Source organism: Daktulosphaira vitifoliae, unplaced genomic scaffold, assembly GCF_025091365.1.
Source record: "Daktulosphaira vitifoliae isolate Bord-2020 unplaced genomic scaffold, ASM2509136v1 Scaffold_2, whole genome shotgun sequence".
Classification (NCBI taxonomy): domain Eukaryota; kingdom Metazoa; phylum Arthropoda; class Insecta; order Hemiptera; family Phylloxeridae; genus Daktulosphaira; species Daktulosphaira vitifoliae.
In genome coordinates, this window is record NW_026099573.1 from 33,148,280 (window position 1) to 33,170,989 (window position 22,710).

Below are 22,710 nucleotides of genomic sequence, written 5' to 3' on the forward strand. Positions count from 1 at the left end.
TCTGACACTTTTATATATATCTTAAAGTAAAGCTAATGTAATATACTTTATAATGGTAAAAAAAAATTTCGGACTTTATTTTATCTTCAAGGTGAAAATGGCTACCAAATGCTATTATTGTGTGAAAATTCTCAATTTTATTTTTTACATTTTTAACATTATAATGCTATAACTTATTGAAAAGTGTATTGATCAATATAATTTTTTTATGGGAAATACTATTTTTTAATAATCCCTTTTTCATTCGACATACTTTATCTTAATCAGGATATTAATAAGGAACTAGCAGTTTATGAAGCTTTTGGAATAATCCACCAATTTTTTAAAATTAAACACTATCTAAAGATTTGCATCGAAGCGTTTCTTATGATAGTGATTTTAATCACTGTCAGATATCATTATACTTGATCCAACTATGCCACGTCACCACTGTGCTGCGACCCCCCTGTGCTGGGTTTTTAAGAAATGATTTGTACAGTTACATGTTAATACCATTTTTACCATGAATAAAATGTAAAGTTCGAATTTTTTTTTATAATTAAAATATATTAGATAAGCTTTAATTTAAGATATATATATAAAACATTATCAAAAATTAAGTTGAAAAAATTGTAGTTTCTATATGCGTGTTTTAAGTTTTAAACTCCAACTGTATAGGGAAAGTGGTCCGATTTAAAAAAAAAGCATGACGGATGAAAGGATTATATATAATGTATTAAAAAAAAAAAATTGTGTTGATTCACATATTTTTCAAGTGTAATGATTTCTCTCATTTACAGGAAACGAGGAAAATTTGATCAACTTTTAAGAGCAATGTTTACAACTAGTTACGATTATTGATCTTTTAATGTATTTTTAAAATAAATCGGTCCATTGAGAGCTAAGAAAAAGTGGCAACAATCATAAAAAAAACATATCATAGCCTTTAATAAATACCTTCTCAGCTAAAATAATATGAATACAAAATACAGAATTATACTTCATAATAATCTACTAATTATTATTCAAAACAGATAGGCGAAAAAAACTTAATAAGCATTAAAAAAAATTTTTAAATACCGTATTATTAGTGAAAACTACGTAAACTAATATAAAAATTTAAAAAAAATTGAGATGCACAAAACAAAATCATATATTACTAAAGATTATGCGCGTAGACTTAACTTGGTAAAAAATCAACAGATTTCAATGAAATTTTCAGAGTACACTTGAAATGTCTCTGAGCAGTCCTGGTAAAATGTTCAGGTTTTAAATCGAAAAACGCTGGCAGCAATGAGTATTTTTGATAAAATTTTGAAAGACTAGCGGTATGCTAAAAAAATGTTCTCATCTTAGCGAACAATTTTCCTAGAATAACGTCGTCCATCTCTTGCATTAAAAAAAAAATTTTGAAAATTGGACTTCGTTTAGTAAGTTTTCTAGCATTGGCTAATTTTTCAATGTTTTATCATATAATAATAGAATTTCCTCATTAGAATAGAGAGATATGTGTTAAAAGCGAAGGACTGTAATAGTCGTACACTCTATGGTAAAAACTTACCGTTGCTCGGAAGAATACATTATAACACAAAAACGGCAGCCAAATTCGAATCATTTTGATCAAACGGTGTTTCGAAAATGACAACAACTAATAGTCATACGACTATTAGGAATCAGTACATACGTGCTGGGTATGGCTTCAGCAAACGTACTATAGAATTACACATAATTAAAATAAGGAGAAAGAGTATTGGTATTGATTTAACATTAATAAGTCTCGACGAAAAAATAAATTGTAAGGGTATTTAGAAAGAAACATACAATGTTTTTAATTTGCAGTAGATTATTTGTATGACTGTGAACAGTTTTATAATTGAGAATCTCTTGGACGTTAAATATTTTAAGAATAAGTCACATTATTTATCATGTAATTTTAGTTTTGTTTTGTGATGTAAAAAATATAAAATTTTTTTAAAAAAAGTCAAATTTATGAATTACCGGTTACAAGTAAATAACAATAGGCAAATTTTAATAATAAGTAGGTCTATTTTATTATTTATAATATAAATCATTCAACAGTCTAGTAAAAACATTTGAAATTTTCGTTTTTTTCCTTGAATAATATACACATAATATGTATAATAATACATACATAAATACAGAATTTTTGCAAGTTAGTGTAACGAGAACGATAGAGAATGAATAATTATTTTTTATGGCCATCGTTTTCGGGACACGTAACTCTTGAAACCCTTTACATATTTATTTTATAATATACATCTATATAATATCGTAATTCATATTGAGTATTAAATTATTTAAATAAAGCGCTATGTATATCGATTACATATCGTTGTACAAAAGAAAGAATATCATACGGTTTCTCTCTGTTTAAACATTACTAAATACATAATATTAATGTAAAAATAATACACGTATACAGTGTAAACACTTGAGTTTTTAACAAAAAAAAAAAACAATTATCATCCTTTATACTAGAACCATTGATAATAATAATAATAATTTATAATAAAAATAAAATAATTTTATAATGGCTATAATAAATAATGAAACAAAAAACAAACAATTAACAAACAACGTACTTGAAATAAACACAATATATTCATTCTCCGTCGAATTCATAATATAATTATTAACGGGTTTTCGAAGGGTTCGACAAACATAATATCTTAAATAAAAAACAAAGATTTTTAACAATTTACAAAGCAAAAGATTTTTAGTTTAAGACTACAGTAGTGTGTGTTCGCACATGGCAATTAAAAGAAAACCGTTAGTCAGCTAATTGACTGTCGCTGTTTTGGCGGCGCTATTTTCGGTCCCGGCACACGATTTATGTTCGGCCGAACTATTGCGGCAGTAGTACTTTTTATGCGCCAGAAACGTGGACAAATAGTTAAAAGATATGTCGCACACTTTGCAATATTTTGCCCCGTTGTTGTCGGCGGTTTCGTCGTCTCGGTCGCGGCAGCCGTTGGCCGACGTCTCTCCGGCCACCACAGCAGAATCTTGTCCGTAGCTGTCCACACTCCTGTCCAACGCGTTGCCGTTCGGTTCTTGCTTGACGATGATCATACCGTCCACCGACGGTTTCTCCTCCGCGCTACTATTTTCTTCAATGTTTTCGTACCGGTTTACGGCTGACGTACTGACTCCTATCACCGTCGGCCTCTCTGCGGGGGCGTCATCTGTAACCACGGGCGATGTTTTGCAGGCTGTCGGTAACTTCCCGTTGTTGTCCACAGAATTCTCGTCGATCAAACATGTCACGTAGTCCTCTTCCTAAGTTCACAGAAGTTAAATATTATTTAGCCAGATGACGAATTTAAAAAACAAAGTATCTTTAAGTTCTAATGTTTATAATATTAGTTATAACATGAAGAATGTAGGTGCGATTTGAACAAAATGCTTCGGGATCTAACTTGATTGTTGCCCTCTTTAAAATTGTTTCAATATAAAGTTACTTGTAAGTTTCAAAATTTCTGAGAGGTCGTGACAGAATTAGAAGCAACTTCTACTAGACCCCCCAGACTTCGCCTATGATGAAAATACCTTTAAGATATTTTTTGAGTTATTTGACATTTAAAGCTTCCAAGATTAAAAAACTTTCAAATAAAAATACGATTTTTCGATTACTAACTCCGATATTGAAAATATAAGTTTGTACGAAAAAAGTGTAGTTTTTATTATTTTGGAAATTTTTCAGAAAAACAAATTCATTTTTTCATGGATTAGAATAGAAATTGAAAAGTATAAAATTTGTTCGGGCACTCCTAAACTCCTTCGATTTAGATCACAAGGCATAAATAATCTAAATATGTTGATATTTACCGTTAATTCTGATATTAGACGTTTATTAAAATGCATTCTAATGTGAGTACGGAGACCTCTTAACGTGTTGCCTTTATACTGACAAATAGTACAAACGAACGCTCTGATGCCGTTATGGTTGTCTAAATGTTTTTGGGCTGCTGAAGCGCTGGGGCATACAACACCACACACAGGACACTTCCAACAATTTGTCTGACATTGATGTTGAGTATTCGGTTCTATAGTCATCTGTAGAATAAAAAAAAAAAAATTGAATATTTCGTTATGAGATGATATTAGGATATCATATAATAACAGAAAGGGAATTTAAACCTAATGTTTATTTCAAATTTCTAAAGATATAAAAATACACTTTTAAAGATCTCCTCTACTTACTTTGCATTTAGTGCACTTGCTCGGTCTCTCCTGTTCTGGTACAACAGCAGCTATGCGGTTAGGACAATAGAATGTTTGATGAGTAGTTAGGTTATCAAACGACGAAAACCTGACGCCACACGTAGAACATATGAACTGAATGATCGGTGGCTTGTGCGGGACCACCAAAGCGGGACTAACGCCACGGCCGTCTTTAGACGATGGCGGTGAACCTGCAGCAACAGTCACAGATTTTGGACCCGGTGAGCCTTCAGGGCTAGTTTTGGGTTCTGCGTTACTGAACTGGTCGTCGGATTCACCAGTCGCTATGGTAGACGGCGATTGTAGGGGACGACTCGCACAATAATGTCTTTTGTGCGCCAAGAAGTTTTCATACTTGCAAAAAACTATATTACAACTTTCACATTTGGATGGACCTTGTTTCAAAAAGAATTGAGGAGGTGGAGCAGTTGGTAAACCGGCCTCCGGTGGGTTGGCCACGTTTGCCAATCGCACAGACATGTCGGCGGCCAGTCGGAGGGTGATCTCTGGTGGAAAGTATGGTAGAACGACGGCAGCCGGATTGACATGTAATTCGTTGCTTCCGCGTTGCACGAAAAGCTGTTGTGGAGGTTGCTGTGTGGAGACGTAAGGCTGTCGACGGGCCGCGTGTCGGCCCGATGCCGGTTGACCGTCTTCATTCTCGACTACTGTTGTCGCGGCGTTGTCTTCATTTGGCGACGACCGCAGACGGGCATCCGGTTTCTGGTCGGGAGCGTGTAATAAGTTTGAAACGCTAAACTTGCAGCCGTTAATTCGTTCAATGGCCCCCACGTTAATCGAGTCGTTTGATCGTGCTTTATGGTTCAATATTACACCATTGAGTCGTTCACTACTGCCGTATCCATGGGAACGTTGCTGCAACAAGTGTTTGTCGTCTGAAAGTGGCGACGAAGGTGACATGATCATGCAAGGTATGGACGGTGCACACACGATGTGCTCAGCATCAGTGACGTTGCCGTTACTACGTCGGTTTTCTTTTTCTTCTTCACCGTCATCTTGTGATGAAGACTTACTTCCACCGCCAACTGATACGGGTCTTAATCGTAAGTCCAAAGGCGAAGACGGTCGAACTACAGATGGCTTGGTTTCTCGAATACCCACAACAGTCGTCGCACATCCGTTACTATTGTTATAGTTATTATTGATATTATTCGTCATCATTTTTTTAGGCTGCAATAAAATATAATAAAAATAAGTTACACGGATAAATATATTATAGATCAATTATAATTATTACTCCAAAAATTAAAAATGTATATAGTAAAGAACTTTTGTTTAAAATAAAATACATTCTTATTTATTTAAAATTTGAAAAAAATTACTGTATTTAAGAAGTTAAATGAGCAATTCTTAGAACATAAATTGTGGAAACTTATTATATCTTACCGGTGAATAATAATCGGTTGGTGATTCTGAGTCTGTACGGTTCTGTCTCAATGGTAATTCTGTACCTCTCATGAGATTGAATTCAGCAGATACCAAAGCCTGGGCAATGGGCTGCAGCGTGCCATCCGACAAAACGATACATGCCGTGTCCGCGGGCGGCGCGTTACCAGCTTCCGGTGACACGGCCGACAGAACGCTCGCGTTCTGAACGAGCGCGTAAGGAACTACGATGACAGGGTTGGTAGGCAGTGCTAGGTAAGCGGGTGGCGGAGGTGGTGGAACGGCGATGTTTTGATGCACTATGGACGGTGGTGATCGTTCGTCTGTGGGAGAGATGGACGGCGTGGGCTTCACCACGTGCCTGGTATTACAGTAGTGCGTTTTGTGAGCTTGGTACGTTCGTAGGTTAGAGAAGCGTATATCACAGTTTTGACAGTATCGATCAACTAGCGATGAATTTTCTGCGAGTGTCGTCGCGGTCGTCATTGATAGAGGTGGCATCGCAGAGTCTGTACCAGTCGCCGATACCGTACACGGAGGCGATTGCACTGTTACAGGAGATGTAGAGTGCATACGCATGTGTCTATTCAAACTAACCTGAAAATTCAAAAACAAACAATATTATTCAAAATTTAAATAGAAATATTTTTGGATATTGCTATGATTAAATTATTATTAGATTTTCAATAAAATTAAGTGTCAAAAGTAAGTTAATTTATTGCAGTATTGTCGATCAAAACTTCGTTATGAACTGTGAAATTAAAAAAAAAATTTTATTTACATAATTTATAGTCAAACATGAAAAACATGTAATTTTTAACGATTGTGATATTTTGGAATATGTGAACAAATTAAAAAAAACAATAGCTTCTTAACTACTTATCAAAGCTAAAACTAGTAAAACATATTCAATTCTGACAACAGAATAATCTTACGGTTTTAAACTCAAATATTTTCTAAACCATACACATTAGTATAACAAGATTTAACATTTATTTACTATAAAAATTGTTTCATATTTCTAAAATGCAACATAAAACTTCATGATATACAAATGTATCATGCTATAGCCTAAGTAAATAATGATTTTTACTCTTTAGATTTTTGAAACGGTCGGCTAACAAAAGGAAGAATCGAATATAATACAATTCTCAAGTACTTTTTTCCTAGATTAAGTAGAGCCGCATCACACGATTTTGATTTCAAAACTGATAACAGAACGCTGGTATAGGAGTGTGTGTGTGATGTGATAACGAAGAGGTTAATAAATTAACGCCGGCGTATTCTTACGGCGATAAGGTTTGCCGGCAATAAATCAGCAGCTGATAAAATGCTTAGAGATTTATGAGGCCGAAGACGAGGCACTTTCCCGTCTACAGACTTCCATATCTATACGGGGTGATAGTTCAAAGTGTATTGAAATGTTTTTTCATAGATTAGCAGCTGTCGCTATGTTTAAAATTAACTTTTGTCGATGTTAAAACGTCAATATACCCACGTACATTGTGTACCGTATCGTACATCATGACAAGAGATTAAATACGATTCAAGAATTGTCTTCTCCAACCAAGAGTAGAAATTCAAATGTTTAGAAATAAATCATCAAATTGTCTTTAATTACCTTTTTGTCAGCGCTGTACGAACAGTGTGGACACTTGTACTGCTTTCCAGTTCTTATAGACTTGGCGGATGGTTCAGCAGACGGCGATCGACTGTCTGATTCATTAATTTGCATGGAAAGCACCTCTTCTCCAGTTTCCACAATCACTATGGGTGTTTTAGTATCATCCGATTCTGAATCTGCGACAAAAATGATTCAGTTTCATATAATTTCAGAATTAATATTTTCAATTGAGTCGTGATGAAGTAGGTAAATTTACACACCTTTTTTTATCCTTCGCGAACAGTAATACGTTTGATGAGCATCCAATGTACTTAAAGAACTGAACCGTATACCACAAGGATTGCATATGAATATTTGTACAGCTACGAACAAAAATTAATTGTTTACAAATATAATAAAATATAAAATTTTGTTAAAAAAAAAACGCTTTGGATGTTGGAACCACAATATGAATTTTAGTTTACTCAGGTCTTATGAAAATAGTCAAACATTAAATAAAAAAAGCCACTAATAAAAAATTCAGCTATTTTTTTTTAATATTTGAAAACATAAATAATGACATTTTAATACACAATTAAAATATGAGTTTCTTCTTACTTGTTATTCTTGAGCTTAAATATTGAATTAAACTTCTTTTTTTGGAAGTAAAGAAATTATAGTTTTTTTGATAAAGATTATTTTACTAACTATTTTAATAGAGTACATTTTTAATTTATTAGTATTGATTATAGGGAAAATGTATGAAATTTTCTGTTGAAAACTTTATATAAATATTTTTTATAAAAAATATTAAAGAAATAATATTCATAATTAAAAAAAAAATAGCTCATAAACATCTACTAAAATTTGTATATTAAATATTTAAAAATATTAATTACACTTAAACTTCGAGCTCATGTCACCTGTAAATTATATCGGATTGGACACAAGTTTTAAGAAAATATCATTACGATAAAAATAAAAAAGTACTGAACCTTAGAAAAGTTCAATCATTTGAAAAATAGTTACTCAAAGCAATAAAATTACCTCTAGGAGCGCTGATAACTACATTACTATTTTGATTTATAGGAGTTGATTCAATGGGGAGTGATGGAGGTGATGATTCTTCGGGTGGCGATCGCCTAGCAGGATCAGTAGCCAAATTTGGGTTGAGCCTCAACTTAGGATAGTCGGCTACAGGAGGTGACTTCGCCGGTGGACTAGCCGGTTTGGGGTCGGCGATATCCACGTGCATTTTTTCGTTACCACCATTATCTTCATCTACCACTGGACCATTAGCGACCTCTTCATTAGTCCATTCATTGTCTTCTCCAGCTATTAAATAAAACAAAAAGTTAGTTCAATCATTTCTTTGTCAAACTAACAAAGAATGTTGAGCATTAACTAAATGCAAATTTAGACGTCAGTAAAAATAACAATTAGGATTGAACGTCATAGTATGAAATAATAATTGTCACACCACTTCTGATTTTTAGGAAAACATACTTTCAAGATTAATTAACAGCAATTGAAGAATATAACATAACATCAGATAAAAAATCATAAATAACATGATATTATCATCCTTAAAGCTAGGTCATCAGTATTAAACGATAATAATGAAATTTAAAAATAAGTCATGATGACCTTAAAAGTTCTATCTCTGGATAATTTTTTAAAAATATATTACATCTTTAATAAATGTGTTTAATGCAATAAAAAAATTTCGACGTCAGTTATTTATCGGATCAGACATTAGTAAGATTTTAAGTACTGTCAAAAAAATCACTAAACTTTAAAAAAAAAAAAAAACATTTATATATTTTATTATAAGAAATCTGATTTTTATAAGATTAGTATATATAACATGTTTTAATTTGAAACTTGTTTTTTAATCAAATTTAAGTAATACACTTAATCTTAACGTACTACAACAATGAAGTTTGTTCCCAATAATAAAACTGGACAATTTTCCTTTATGACTTTCACTTGATTCAACATTCTAGTTTTAATTATTTAATAAAACAATCACGATATAGCACATAATCTTCTAATGTGTTAATGTGTTAGAAAATTAATTCGAAGAGAAAATATTCTAACAGTTATCAATAGATTTTACTAGGTAAATCGTTAGAAAGCACATCAACTGTGCGTTTCTCAGTAAATCATTAAAATCGTAAGCTACACTCGAATCCTGTGGGACAGGAAAGGTCCATAAAAAAGTACTCATACACATGATAATAATAACACACTGACGAGAGGATTTAATAGACCTACCTCTTATCGAGAGTATTGCCGCCTACAAGCGACAGCAACCGGAGTGCGGGGTAATCCTTGGCTACGGGCATAATATCCCTAACTTGTTGTAGTTTTTATATTTTTTTATTTACGGTGGAGGTGGGGCACTCGGTTCCCGGAGATAAAAATAATCTGTCTGCTTGTTCGTACGAGCTGCAGATAACAGTTAAAATATTTTATATTAACGTTATCGTACATTGTACAAAAGTGTCAAGTGTAAAATTTAGCAGCTGCTCATTGTGAGGTCCAAGTTTTCAATATTTACTGACCAGAATCGTACGAAAATACTCTTCTTAAAATATTTTTTTATTGATCAATTTTTTTACTGCTACTTTACTACTTTCATTTCGCACATATTTGTTTAGGACAGGCTGTCGTAGAATCTTCCGGAGTACGTAGGAAATCGTCTCATCGGACAAATACGTTGTATCGCAACGATTAAGTGTACACTAATCGAACGTGGAGGAAGGCAGTAAAACAAATAATGTCTTCGTACGACAGAAAACGAACGAGGCGAAAACACGTTTTACCGACCGCGTGTTCGTGTGCCGGCGATAAGGGCTAGCATTAATTTTAATTCGTGTGTATGTGTTTTACACAGATATGATGTGGAAACCACAACGAGAGATTGGGAGAGAGAGAGAGAGAGAGAGAGCGAGTTAACGTTTATTATAAGAGATGACTGTACCCGATATGGGATTTAACAGTTTTCGGACGCCGATAACGGTCGTTCCTCCGCCGCCTCCACTTACGAGCATTGTTACCTCAACGCGAACGCGATAATCGAATCGTGACAAAACTCCGAGTAATTAGCTTCATCGAGCAAAATCAGTGGCTCATCTCCAGACATCGCTAGTGCGTTCCACTCCCGCGAGACTCGACGGATTAGCCGTGTGCGTGCGCTTTTATGCCTCGTATTGGGATTCCCAAGTCAAAAGATAAAAATTGAAAAAAAAAAAAAACTACCTAATTCGACCGGACATTGTCAACATCAATACAAACTTTAGATCAATACCAATGCACATTTCTTCAACTAATTTTGTTTTGTTCTAACCTACAAATGATTTAAAAAGAATTCTCATTTGGGATTTTTCGAGAATCAAGATCTCGTACACTTATCTCACTCAGACAAATATTAAAACTCGTGAAGTTTTTTTCCTTTTATCATCGATAGCATTTCACTCGCTTATCTGCTCTCAAAGGTTCTCATACCGATAGTACGACACAAACGTGTTTGCTCGAACTTGGTGTTATCTATACGCGGTTAGTGTGTGTGTATAACATTATCGCGCGTGCCCAGTCGAAAAGTTTTTAGTGCAGAAGGGAAACATGAAAAATTACACACGGACGGCAACTACCACACGAGCCCTTTTGCAAGAGACGCTAATAAATATATACATATATAACACACTGGCAAGCTTTAGTGTAATCTGACCCCGATCTCGTCGAGTTCAACACATCGAAATCCTTTCACATACATAAATGCATTATCTCTGCGGAGGAGAACAGCGTTATTATCTAATAACTGTTATCTCTCGTATATTCGCCTTTTGTGCGTAATGAAATTGGACGGACACGTATTCCGCACGTTATATCGGATTAAAACCTTCGACCGAAAATAAACTCTTGCTCGGGCTAAAGTATAACAACTAAATATTAATCGGATTATTGACCAAAAAACAAAAAAAAAAATGAAATATTAAAAGCGAATTTCGCACTATTCCGTTGTGTACAGCTGTTTTTATACTAGGCATTATTATTAACAAAGTTACTACGAAAAAAAAAATTTGATTTGTAAGTAAATAAATTTATAAACGCACGTTGCATTTTAATTGTTTAGAGAGATGAAAATATACAACAACAATCGAGACATTAAAAATGATCGTAATACATAAAAAGTTCTTTTACAGATGACCAATTTAACGATAGGAACATTGTGAATAAATAAAAAACAAATAAACGCAAACTTCCTATAAAAAGTATTGACGATCACGGGTACTATAAAGAATCGGTTCAATTCATATGGAATCACTTTAAGAAAAATTATAATTCTAGGAAAAAACTTAAGTTAAGATTCTACGGCATATTGCTCAACTAGGCGGAAATCTTATCTACGAATATTTCAACAACACATTTTCAACATGATTACCAAACACCATAACACAGTGACAAATACAACACTTGACAAGCATTAACATAAAATTTACATAAGATTTTCTTTAGATACAAACATACACGAGTTAATCACACCGCTTCTCTAACTATCGAGCTATACGTATTTTTTTCTTCAATAATATATAAAATTATTATTATAAGTAATATAAAATATTCTATTTAGAGGTTAGCCGCCTTCTTACTTCTCATAGATTAACCAGCTCGACTTGTTTAATTCGCTATGAATCCAAAGAGTAAACAAATTAACAGAAAATCCATACATTCATCATTTTCACCTTTTTTCTGTATAACTTAAGAAAAAATATCCAACGCTGCACATATATTTCAACTGAACAGCATAAAGAATAAATTTAAACAATTTTCAGGAGATTTTAAAAAGTCTTACATTAAAATTAAGTTCTGAAATCGATTACAAACAAATGTCTTCGGCTGCAGCGAAAAAGACGCCTCGCACTATCATATATAAAAATGAACGATAAAGATTACCAGTAACAGACGGCGTGTGAGGTAGCGATAAGAATGGGGTAAGTTTATCTCAATATTATAAATCCAGAGCGCTGATAATGAAACAGAGACGGCGAGATGCACAAAGAGAAAAATTACTCTAAAAGTAAAAACAACAAACCAGTCGACGACGATCGGAGATAGCGACGGCGACACAGCTGCAAACTCTGTGGCGTTATAAATGAGTGTGGGCGGAAGGAAGAATAAACGCGAGCATTTACAGGGTAACACCGAGTGTAGCCGTGAGTGTAATTATGAGTATGTGTGTGAGTGTATACATAAGGTTAAAGTGTAATAAATGATTATCGGTCGGCACCAGTGATCTGTTAAAGGTAATTTAAGAGAGAGAGAGAGAGAGAGAGAGAGAGACAGAGACAGAGACAGAGATAAAGGGTAGGAGAAAAAAATGATAATGGAAGAAGTATAAATCGACGGGAGCGACATAGCTACGGCGGTGATGAATTTAATTTACTACCTGACGTCGTGTTGAGGCGAGTTTAATTCTGGTAGCCTTCCCCTTCGTTTACTACCGAAAAAAGACCGAGAGGGTGTACAGAGATATACGTAAATAGGGTACCACTGTTGTATAAAGGCGACCCATCGACTCCGCTGCGTTATCTCCGCGTTCCAGGCCAACCGCCTTTATCGTCTGACACCAGGAATCCTAACGGTAGCCGCGATCTCCCAAACGGTATTTTACACTCATCGCCCGGCCCCTCTGCTCTGTTTAAGACTACCCGCTACGAAGAGTGGGTAGAAGAGAGATCATGCACTGTCGTATGATACAAATACACCACACGACAGTCATGAGCACAAAGGGTCATCCCACAGGATCGTCAGTGAAACGTTATCAGATGACGGTCGGTCAATTTAAACGGGTTAAAAAAAAGTTATGAATTGGGAAAGCGGTATCACAAAAAAAAAAAAAAAAAAAAAATATGTGTTTGTACGATAAAAAAAAATATACTATTTTATACAACGGTGTTTTATCCCAATAAACCCACGTCGAGTATCCGCTGTCTTATGCAGATATTTATTTCCTATCAAAACTCCCCCCGAACGATTGGGCAGCGAAAAGGGAGAAAGTGACGTATCGCGCAAGATTTGATTGAAGGGATTTCGGTGTAACAAGCATACAATATAAGGACACGTGTTGGTATTCTCATTCGATAAAAAAAATATATATTATACAGAACAAACAAATATTATTCGTATATATTTGTGTTTTTTACCTGCGGACTAAGCTAATATTGTAATATCCATTGATTGAATAAATATTGTTCGTATATGCTTTTGGAAATTATTTTAGATTTAAATGAAATCAACATGTGCATATGAAAATGTCATACATAATAAAACGAAAAACGCAATTTATTTTTTTACGTACAGTTCATCTCAATTGTAAATGTGATGAATTTAATCAATTAAATATTTTAATATCAAAAATGTGTTGCATATGGACACAAGTATAAACGCGTTTTGGCGTCTATCGAACCTGTTATTTGGTTTAATAAAACCAAAAAAAAGTTTTCGATATCAGTGGGAAAATAACGTGTTTGGTAGGTAATAATTCAAAATTGTAGAAACACTTGGCTTGCAAATCGCGTTAATATTTATAAGTATGGACACATCAAAAGATGCTTCACAATCCAAATGACCATTAGTTTTAGACGTGCAATTAACATAAACGTGCAAGCGAAAATTTAATAGTTAAGTATTTCGATGACACAAAACAGTTGTGTCGACGTTAAACAAAATTTTTTAGTTTTTAATTATATTTTCGGGCGTAATTGAAAGAAAACATAGGCTACATATACTGTAAATGGCAAACAAAAATAGCGGACTGAAGAATAGTTATCACAACTAATAAGTAAACTACCGAATATCTCCTAGTACTAAAGTAAAAAAGAAATAATGTTACATTGATAACATACAGATTGGATAGCTTTTGAAATACAATACAACAAAAATATAAAACAATAATTCAAGGTTTCTAGGTGTGTATGTGTGTGTGTGCTTAAATAACTTTATAAAAGTCGATTGGCAAGTAGATATGGTTGACTAGTAGTTTTCTTAGTTTATTATTATATAGTTTTCTTATAGATATTGGAGTTATCTGGGTCGTAACATCAGCTTGGCTATGGTACGTCGTCTACAAAACCCATTCAATGTGAATTATTATTTAAATTATTTTCATTGTGACAACGATGGTTAACGCGGTCTGTTCGGTAGCAGTGAAAATCTGAGACGATGACGTGGTTATAGTAGATTTGGACAATGATTTATGTAGATTTCTTTTTTATTCGCGTACGAATTACCTATCTGTGTGTGTATTCAAATAATGTGATATTTTAGTGTGCACACAGCGTACACCTACACTGATCTATATTTAACAATCAATATTTTTCGCACAAAAAAAAAAAAATACTATCATATTAAGAGTTTTAAATTTTGCTTTTTTATTTACACGATATTTGTAGGTACGTTTTTTGAATTTGGTTCGAAAAAATGATACGATTTATACTGGTTGGTCACCGAATGCTCACACATCACAACATGGTTTTCTGTAGCCCATAAATATTTTTTGTCTTTAAAAATTCACGACAGGTTTTTTTTTTACACTTGCCACGGTCAATTTACATTAATTTTATTAGCGAAAAAAATGTCCCTCAGTAATTTTTGCAAGGATAATTGTTTTTAATCTTTGTCGAAGTTATAAACACAGTAGTAATTGTGGTTGAACGACTACAATTATTTCACCAGTGTTAATTACACATAAAATAGTAAAAATTAGAATCTTTTATTTTATAATTTTACTGATGACCTCAATCACAATGCGATACTGTTATCAAAAAGAATAATAAGCGTCATCGTCATATTTTGAAAATAATTACGATTACAGGCTTCAAATATTTTATGACAAAGTTGATAATCGAATACTTTGTAATCTGCCTGACTGTAGATTTCAAATGAGTGTTGACCGCATGAACTTTGCGGTCTGTGTTGATTGTAATGTTTTACATAATAATGAACATAACACTAAACGCATTTTATTTTAGTTTCATAATTAATTACAAACTTATAGTGTGTTTTTTACATGTTATACGCAACAAACGTAGCAAAATGTTTGGTATTCAAATACTATTGCGACCTATTCGAACGTCCAAAGTTCGGGTGGACAGTCTCGTCTAAAATCAATAACACTTGGAAAAATAATCTTGAAAATTAACACTATTACATAGTTAAAATGTCGTTGTAACAGCCTTGAAAATTTTACGGATTTTCAATGAATAAAAATGAGTAATCGACGAACAATTTCCGACACCACTCGAATGGTTGTACTCTGATTCACTAGATTACATTTTACTATCTGATTTTTACATGTCTAACGAATAATTAAAAATTATAGTTGCTATCGAATTAAGAAGAGTTCATGAACTTGCCAGATATTTTAGTAAAAAAAAAAAACACTCATGGCATAAACTATTAAGCGCTTATCATATAAAAATTACATCTAAATAGTGTAATGTTTAAACCGAAAAGGCAACAACATCCTCTATTACAGTAACATTATATTAATACAATTGAATGCGCGTTTGGTCAAAAACGATAAAAAAGAGTAGATAGATTTCTTGAAATCATTGTTGTAAAAGAATTGATCAGATAGACAAGAAAAAAATATAACGGCGACGAAGGAGTTTACACGGCAAAGAGTCTGTTTGGTGGTGAAAAATTGCTTATCCAACCGTGAAGAGTGCTCATCGCCAGATAAGGTAATCACCTTATTTTATACAGTACAGGCCGCCGCCGTCGCCCAGATAGGGGAAGGCCGTGTTTTTCCTTACCCCTTGTGTAGTTTTCCTAAAGACTCACCCTCGTATACACACGCACGCACACCATCTTTCGTCTGGTATTCAAACCGTTGCCGCCGGCCACCGATCCGATAATACAATATCATTTTGAGCAGCTATTGCTTTTGTAGACCGTCACGTTTCCCAGCACGTTCGGCGACGAATCGAATTATGTTTTATGTATTTTTTAACGAAAATTTCAAATGTCACTGATGCGTTCCTCTGCACGCCGTCTGGATTATGCGGTTAACTGGACGTTTTATCGACTTACCTCCTTCGCTTCGGGTCGGCTAGGTGAATCTTATACATAACGGAGTTAATCGCGTCGTTTTGTCAGATAAAGCCTTTACATTCGAAAGTATACACTTATTAAAAATTTCAAAAAGTTCCGTCTTCATTCCTTTGCCGGCGACACAGGCTACTCCCTGGAAAAAGTACGCACACTAAGATAACTGTATCGCTCGTGCGTCGGGTAGCCCAACCTCGAAACATCAGATGGTCGGGAGAATAGGACATGCTAACTGAATAAAATATTATGTATTGAATATCATGTTCGGTAATGGAAGTTGAAATCCCTACAGCAAGAGTGTAACCCTATTAGCTTATATTTTTGAGATTATCTCACGAAATCAATCTTGCCTCTTCGCTGTATTGTAATCAAAAAATATTTAAATCGACCGGTATGGAACATAGTTTTTATTTTTTTATAATCACGGAAAAACTGTTGATGTAGAACTCATGGCCAGTGGAGTACTTCAATTAAACGTGCAATATTCATCGTTGCAGCATAATGAAAATGTTTAAAAAAAAAAGCAATCTACAGTTGGATCGCATTTCCTCATTTTTATATTCATTCATCATCGTTATGGGTTGGACATATAAGTGTGGCTTAAGAGATAATAAAATACGATAAAAATTACATAACTGTGAAATGACATATTGAGCTGTACTAGTTTAAAAATTATATAAATTATTATTGGGTATTTTACACAATATAATATAAATTGTTTTTTTACCAAATTTACAAGGAACACACGAATGAAAAATAATCTCTGTTATCAAAATCAATATTTTAAGAGATTGTGAAATTAAAATAATATTATGACAATTATGTTTTGTAAATAGTGCAAAAATATTGTTTTTTTGAATAAGCTAAAAACAAAAAAAAATATAGCACAGCACAGTGGAGTCACAGTATAGTTAGGACAAGTATAAATAATATTTGACAATAATTAAAATCACCATCATAAGAAACGCTTCGATGCAAATCTGTAAAAGTGTTTAATTTTTAGAAGTAATTTTTGAAATATTCCAAAGCAATATCAACTTCTATTTTTTCAATGAAGTCCTGATTAAATTATAACCTAATTAAATTTAGTATCATTATATTGTATTGTTATTTTTATAGCGAAATTTTAAAAAATTATAAATTATAAATTAGTTGTATATTTCGTCATTTAATCTATGACAAAAATTTAAAAAAAATTAAAATTTATCAAAAATTTAAGTATGGATTTATTATTAAAAAAATAGGAGAAATTTAACTTTCTTAATTTGATCATTCTTACCTACGTTAGAACATTATTATTTTAATCATGAAATTAAAATTGTAATTTTTTATAAACCATTCGTAGCTATGACCTTCTTATTGTGAAGGACAGCTCCCTCCGTTTTAATTTACTTGTTGGATTGACATTAAAAACTGTATATTTATATTTATTTATAACTTACACTATAATCAATTTTTATAGTTTTTTTAAGGGTGGTTACTTACCCCGTTTTTATTTAACAATGCCATTTGGTCCTAAATTATTAGTAAAAATAATTGAAAAAAATGAGTATAAAAACTATAACAATAAGTAAAACAATAATTTTTTACATCAAAATACAATTTTTATAAAACAGAGTTGTTTAAATATAGAAAATAAAGTTTCGAACACAATTTTTTTTAATTTATAGTTTTAATTTATCATGTGTTTGAAACTCAGAGTATTTTCGGAACATTTTTCAAAATTAAGCTGAATTTTAATTCTCTTCCTGTGGGCAGGTAAAGAGTCGATTTCCAAAAAAAAATATAGCAAATGGAAGGAAAATACATATGGTATTTATAAATAAATGGTAATTATGATTTTTAAAAAGTTATGATAGTTTAAAGTAAAAATAAGGTTTCAAAAAAAGTAAAAATTTATCAATTTTAAACATTGTAATTTTTTAGGCTTTAATTCTATTTATAGGAGACAATGGAAATTTTTAATTTTTTAGGATGTTTTAAACTAGATACAATTTGTGATCTTTTGACGTATCGTTGAAAAATAATGATTAGTAAGCAAAAGTAAAGACAGCAGACACAAAACAAAAAATAATATTTATAATAAACACATCATGGTAAAATTAATTGCTTTTCAGCTTCGCGTCGAAGGTATTAGTACCGATTCAGGTCATTGACATAAAAAGTTAAGAAGGAATGACAGTCACCAGTCCTATATTTCCAAAATACTCAAAAGATATATCGTATGGGAGTAATTATGACTTATCTAAGATGAGCTATGTGATTATAGAGTACAAAGGAGAAGTGTAAAGAAAAGATATGATAAAACGAATTGATGCACTGTAGCAGTCGGCCAAAACGTGTCCCCGAACGATAATCCGTTTGTCCGGGTAGAAATCACTTTGTAAAAAGCATTCCTGTAAATCTCAATAATTTCTAATGGACGTTAAGTAGTAAAGTAGTCGGTTTATATTTGGCCTAATAATTCTGCCGCGTGATAACAAAACCACAGTCGGTTCAACGCGTGACCGTTGATAACCAGAACAACTCGTTTTTGGATATTTTTTAATTCATGTTATGATATTAATATACTGTGTGTGTTTTAATGTTATTATCTTTTTATTCATATTGTGCATATGAAACCACACGTTTTAAATGTCACAAGCAAAACCACCGAAATGAAAATGGCAACATAAACACACAATTGTTCAGCTGCGGACCGCGATAATTGTTAAATGCATTTTTCAAGACACCACTTACTTTTATAAATTGACTACAGCTTATCAATTTCATGATTCTGTGATTTAAAAACGGGTAAAATTTTTGCGTTATGACCAAAAAAAAATAACTTTTCGTGGTAACGTTATTATGACATTACCAAAAAAATGATAAAACATCAATGACCTATCACGGAAGTACATGTCTATTAAAAAATTGCTTTTACTAAAGCCAGAATTTAATAGAAATTGACCTAAAGTGATGTAAAGAAAAGTGCTTGTACATAAATCACAAGGTAGAAATTAGTACTTAATAAAAATGATAACAATTAACAATATATTATATTGTTAATAATTATTATATATATTTACATGACAAACGATGACCAGTAATAATTACTGGTCATCGTTTACCGTAATAGTGGTTATAATAACCACTATTGGCCGAACTATAATTATTGTTCAATTATTAAATGATCGATCAATAAAAATAATATCATATAATTTATAATTATATCAATAATATCATATAATAATATCATAATTGACGGCATAATACATAAAATATATGGCATATTGAAAAAATTAAAAGTCACAGTGTAAGATCACGTTGAACAACAACTAAAACTACCTAATTTCTTACCAAACAAACAAGAATATATACAGAACATTTAACTCACGTGTGGGAGGTTTAACAGATATTATCTTGCGTAGAATTTGCTAGCGCGATTAATGATTTTATGGACATTAAAATTAAATAGAAATGGTACATTGAACTTGTTATGATAATGGTGGACTAATAAAAAGACCAATCAATTGGTAATCCCATTGCTTACAACTCGAAGCCATCATTATATAAAATAACAATGGTTTATTTCATTTAAATTATGTGAAATATTATTTGATATCGACTTACTCCTAGATAGTTTTATGAATAGTTATAGTGTATTGTACAACGAATGAATAAACACACGGATTAAATATTTCTCTCATTATTCATTTATTTAAGTTATTCCACTAATGCAGCTTATTGAAAATAACGATATAAAATCCGTTATTCAAATCGCACACAAACTGTTCATTAAAATTAATAATTTTTTAATAAAATCGTGAGATGACACATACGTCAGTTTAATAAAAAAAATTATCGTACGTCAATTTTTGCGTTGGTCACGATTTCAGGAAACGTTTGCTAAATTATATTTCTACAACTTATAAAACATCTTTAGGTCTCTTTCTATAACACGAGTGAATATAGATATTTTTGTGATATAGGCGTGATTTTTTTAAGACACAATAATTACAAGAGTATAGTTTTAAAGGTAGATAGACATGTTTAAGGAAGACTGACGAAGAACGTTGTGGAGCTTTAGAGTGCCAAAGTCTTGAATAATAACCTGTATGAGATTAAACACAATACATCCGAATTGACATTTAGTTATGCATTAAGTAAATATTAACTCAGTTATATAATATACCACTTAATATTTAAAAGTATATATAATGGTTCTCGTTAATGTATATGATATTTCATTAAAATTAAGATTATTTTTTTACGAAGAACCACGGATTTTTTCATCAAGAAATAATTGGTACAAGTCAATAACATTGGGTCGAAAATTGATCCATTGTTATTATAACGTTAATTATTAATAAATTCTAATTCTCAGTTCTTTTAACTTTGCAAAAAATACTCTTTTGATTTTCATAGTCAAAATAGGATCTAAAAATGAGGTAACGATTCAAATAATATAAAAAATAACATTAAAAAGTCTATTTTGCAAATTTAAACAAACGTGGGGAAAAATATAACAGATAAAATACATGTTATCAGCGAAAAAACTTTAACGTGCTGACCTAGTTTTATTTGTATATATTTGTAGTATGCGTATCTAAACATTAAGCAAAATGAAACATTGCAATTTAAAAAAGGCTTGAAAAATATAAAGCTGGATTTGAATGTATAGACAATAATTACAATATATTACTATAAATTATTATAAGAAAACATTAATACCTCTGAGAGAACTCCTTACTTTTTACTTAGATAATTTTCTAGTTCATAAATTTAAAGGAAACAAAATCTTCAACAATGAACTGCGCATATTTATAAAAAAAAAACAAAATTCAGAAGTAAAAAAAAGTAAACAGAATCACCCAAGTGAATTTTTTAAACTACAAGAAAAATAAAAACAAAGATTTAACACAATTTTTTATTACACCGCAAAACCTTTTTAAAGCAAAATTTTTCCCAGCAATGTTATAAAGTTACCACCCAATCCGATTCATATCAGTTAATTTTTAATTATTATAGAAAACCGTCCATTTCGTGACACCGACACTTCATTGTTCGAACAAAAGTATATGAACAGAATAAATGTTGATGTAAATATGTCTATCTGAATAGCACAGACATCACTCTTTAGCTGACATGACATCTGATATCGTTGTAAGTATTGATTGCACATATTAAAAAAAATAATAATAAAAACTACAAAACTAAGTTTTGTTATATTTTTTTCTTACAACTCCTTCGTTATCAAAAGCCGTTAAATTACACAGAGATGGAAATTCAGTCGGGTGATTGTAATTCCATGAAAAACGACATGACGTATACATTAAACGGAAGATTTTATCTGAATAGATATGAAGAATGATAACAGTTATAATAATTTATCAAGGCAACAGTAGCGGCGTCGGCTGCGATAGTAAACGATGCAGAAAGTGTTTTTATCTGTAAACGGGGGAGAATAGATAATATAAACAGAAGCACATTTTATTTATTTTTTTTGTAAACCCGATAAGAGTTTATTGAACGTGTTTTCCTAAATGGATAATACACACACATTAAACCCGTTTCCGGTCGGGCAGGCCAGGATGTAGATTAACGAGTAGGAAAATGATAATAATCTACAATTTATTAGTATTTTGTCAATCATGTTGAATAAATATATCCATTACAGAAAAATACAAGTCATATACAATGTTCAATTTTCTTGTTGAATCCTTGAGATAAACTTAAGTTATACTTGAAATGCTTAAAATATTCTTATTGTTTTTAAGAGACAAAATCACAATCTTATTTTCAACAGAGAATAAGTTAATATTCATGGGGGAAGAAATAAAATAAAATATAGTACGACAAAAGCGAATGTCGTAAAGGTGACTATTGTCTCACTTATGAAGTCTCTGATCTTTTTCTTAGAACAAACAATAGTCAACGAGATAGTGGCATAAAGTAAGCTATAATTAAGATAAAGCAACCAAAGGACATAAAAGTTTTTTTTAATTCGGAGATTGAATTTTCAATTTTTCAACCATTTCAAATAAGTAATCCGTAAATATTTGTTTAGGATTTTTCGATGTCGATACCAAAATAACATGTTAACGATACAATATATTTAAACATAAAATGTTCGAATGAAATATTTGCTGTTGGTTATATCAATTAGTATGCGACGGAATGGAAATGCGTTTGCAAATAATCATCACCATAGGTAATAACAATGAAAAATTCGTTTGGAAACCATTAACGAACGGAACTTTTGTCTGTAGTGATACTTGCTATAAAAATCCATTTTAATGGTCTAATAAATTCGTGTGTCCCATCGTCAGCGATGAGAGATCATGATAACAACTTGTGGAAGGGGGGCAGGTAACAGA

The 22,710-nt window shown here is 32.0% G+C and overlaps 2 protein-coding genes across 5 annotated transcripts in view; both read right to left on the minus strand.

Annotated features, from left to right (window-relative positions):
* LOC126897443 (uncharacterized) overlaps positions 1–1,716 on the minus strand; it is a 17,043-nt gene extending 15,327 nt beyond the window's left edge. Inside the window, exon 1 of the mRNA XM_050671032.1 lies at positions 1,541–1,716. Within this exon, the coding sequence (XP_050526989.1) occupies positions 1,541–1,594 (54 nt within the window). The 5' untranslated portion in view covers positions 1,595–1,716. The remainder of the gene's footprint in view (positions 1–1,540) is intronic.
* Positions 1,717–2,005: 289 nt separating this feature from the next.
* Positions 2,006–22,710, minus strand: part of LOC126897429 (zinc finger protein ush) — a 50,482-nt gene continuing 29,777 nt past the window's right edge. For 3 of the 4 annotated variants that reach the window (XM_050670995.1, XM_050670996.1, XM_050670997.1), the window contains exons 2-8: positions 8,282–8,569; positions 7,516–7,617; positions 7,253–7,431; positions 5,632–6,228; positions 4,204–5,415; positions 3,829–4,056; positions 2,006–3,279 (exon numbers count right to left, since the gene is read on the minus strand). In XM_050670995.1, the coding sequence (XP_050526952.1) occupies positions 2,779–3,279; positions 3,829–4,056; positions 4,204–5,415; positions 5,632–6,228; positions 7,253–7,431; positions 7,516–7,617; positions 8,282–8,569 (3,107 nt within the window). In that variant the 3' untranslated portion in view covers positions 2,006–2,778. Of the gene's footprint in view, positions 3,280–3,828; positions 4,057–4,203; positions 5,416–5,631; positions 6,229–7,252; positions 7,432–7,515; positions 7,618–8,281; positions 8,570–9,511; positions 9,530–22,710 lie in introns of those variants that run through there. The other variant, XM_050670998.1, reaches the window with a different exon arrangement.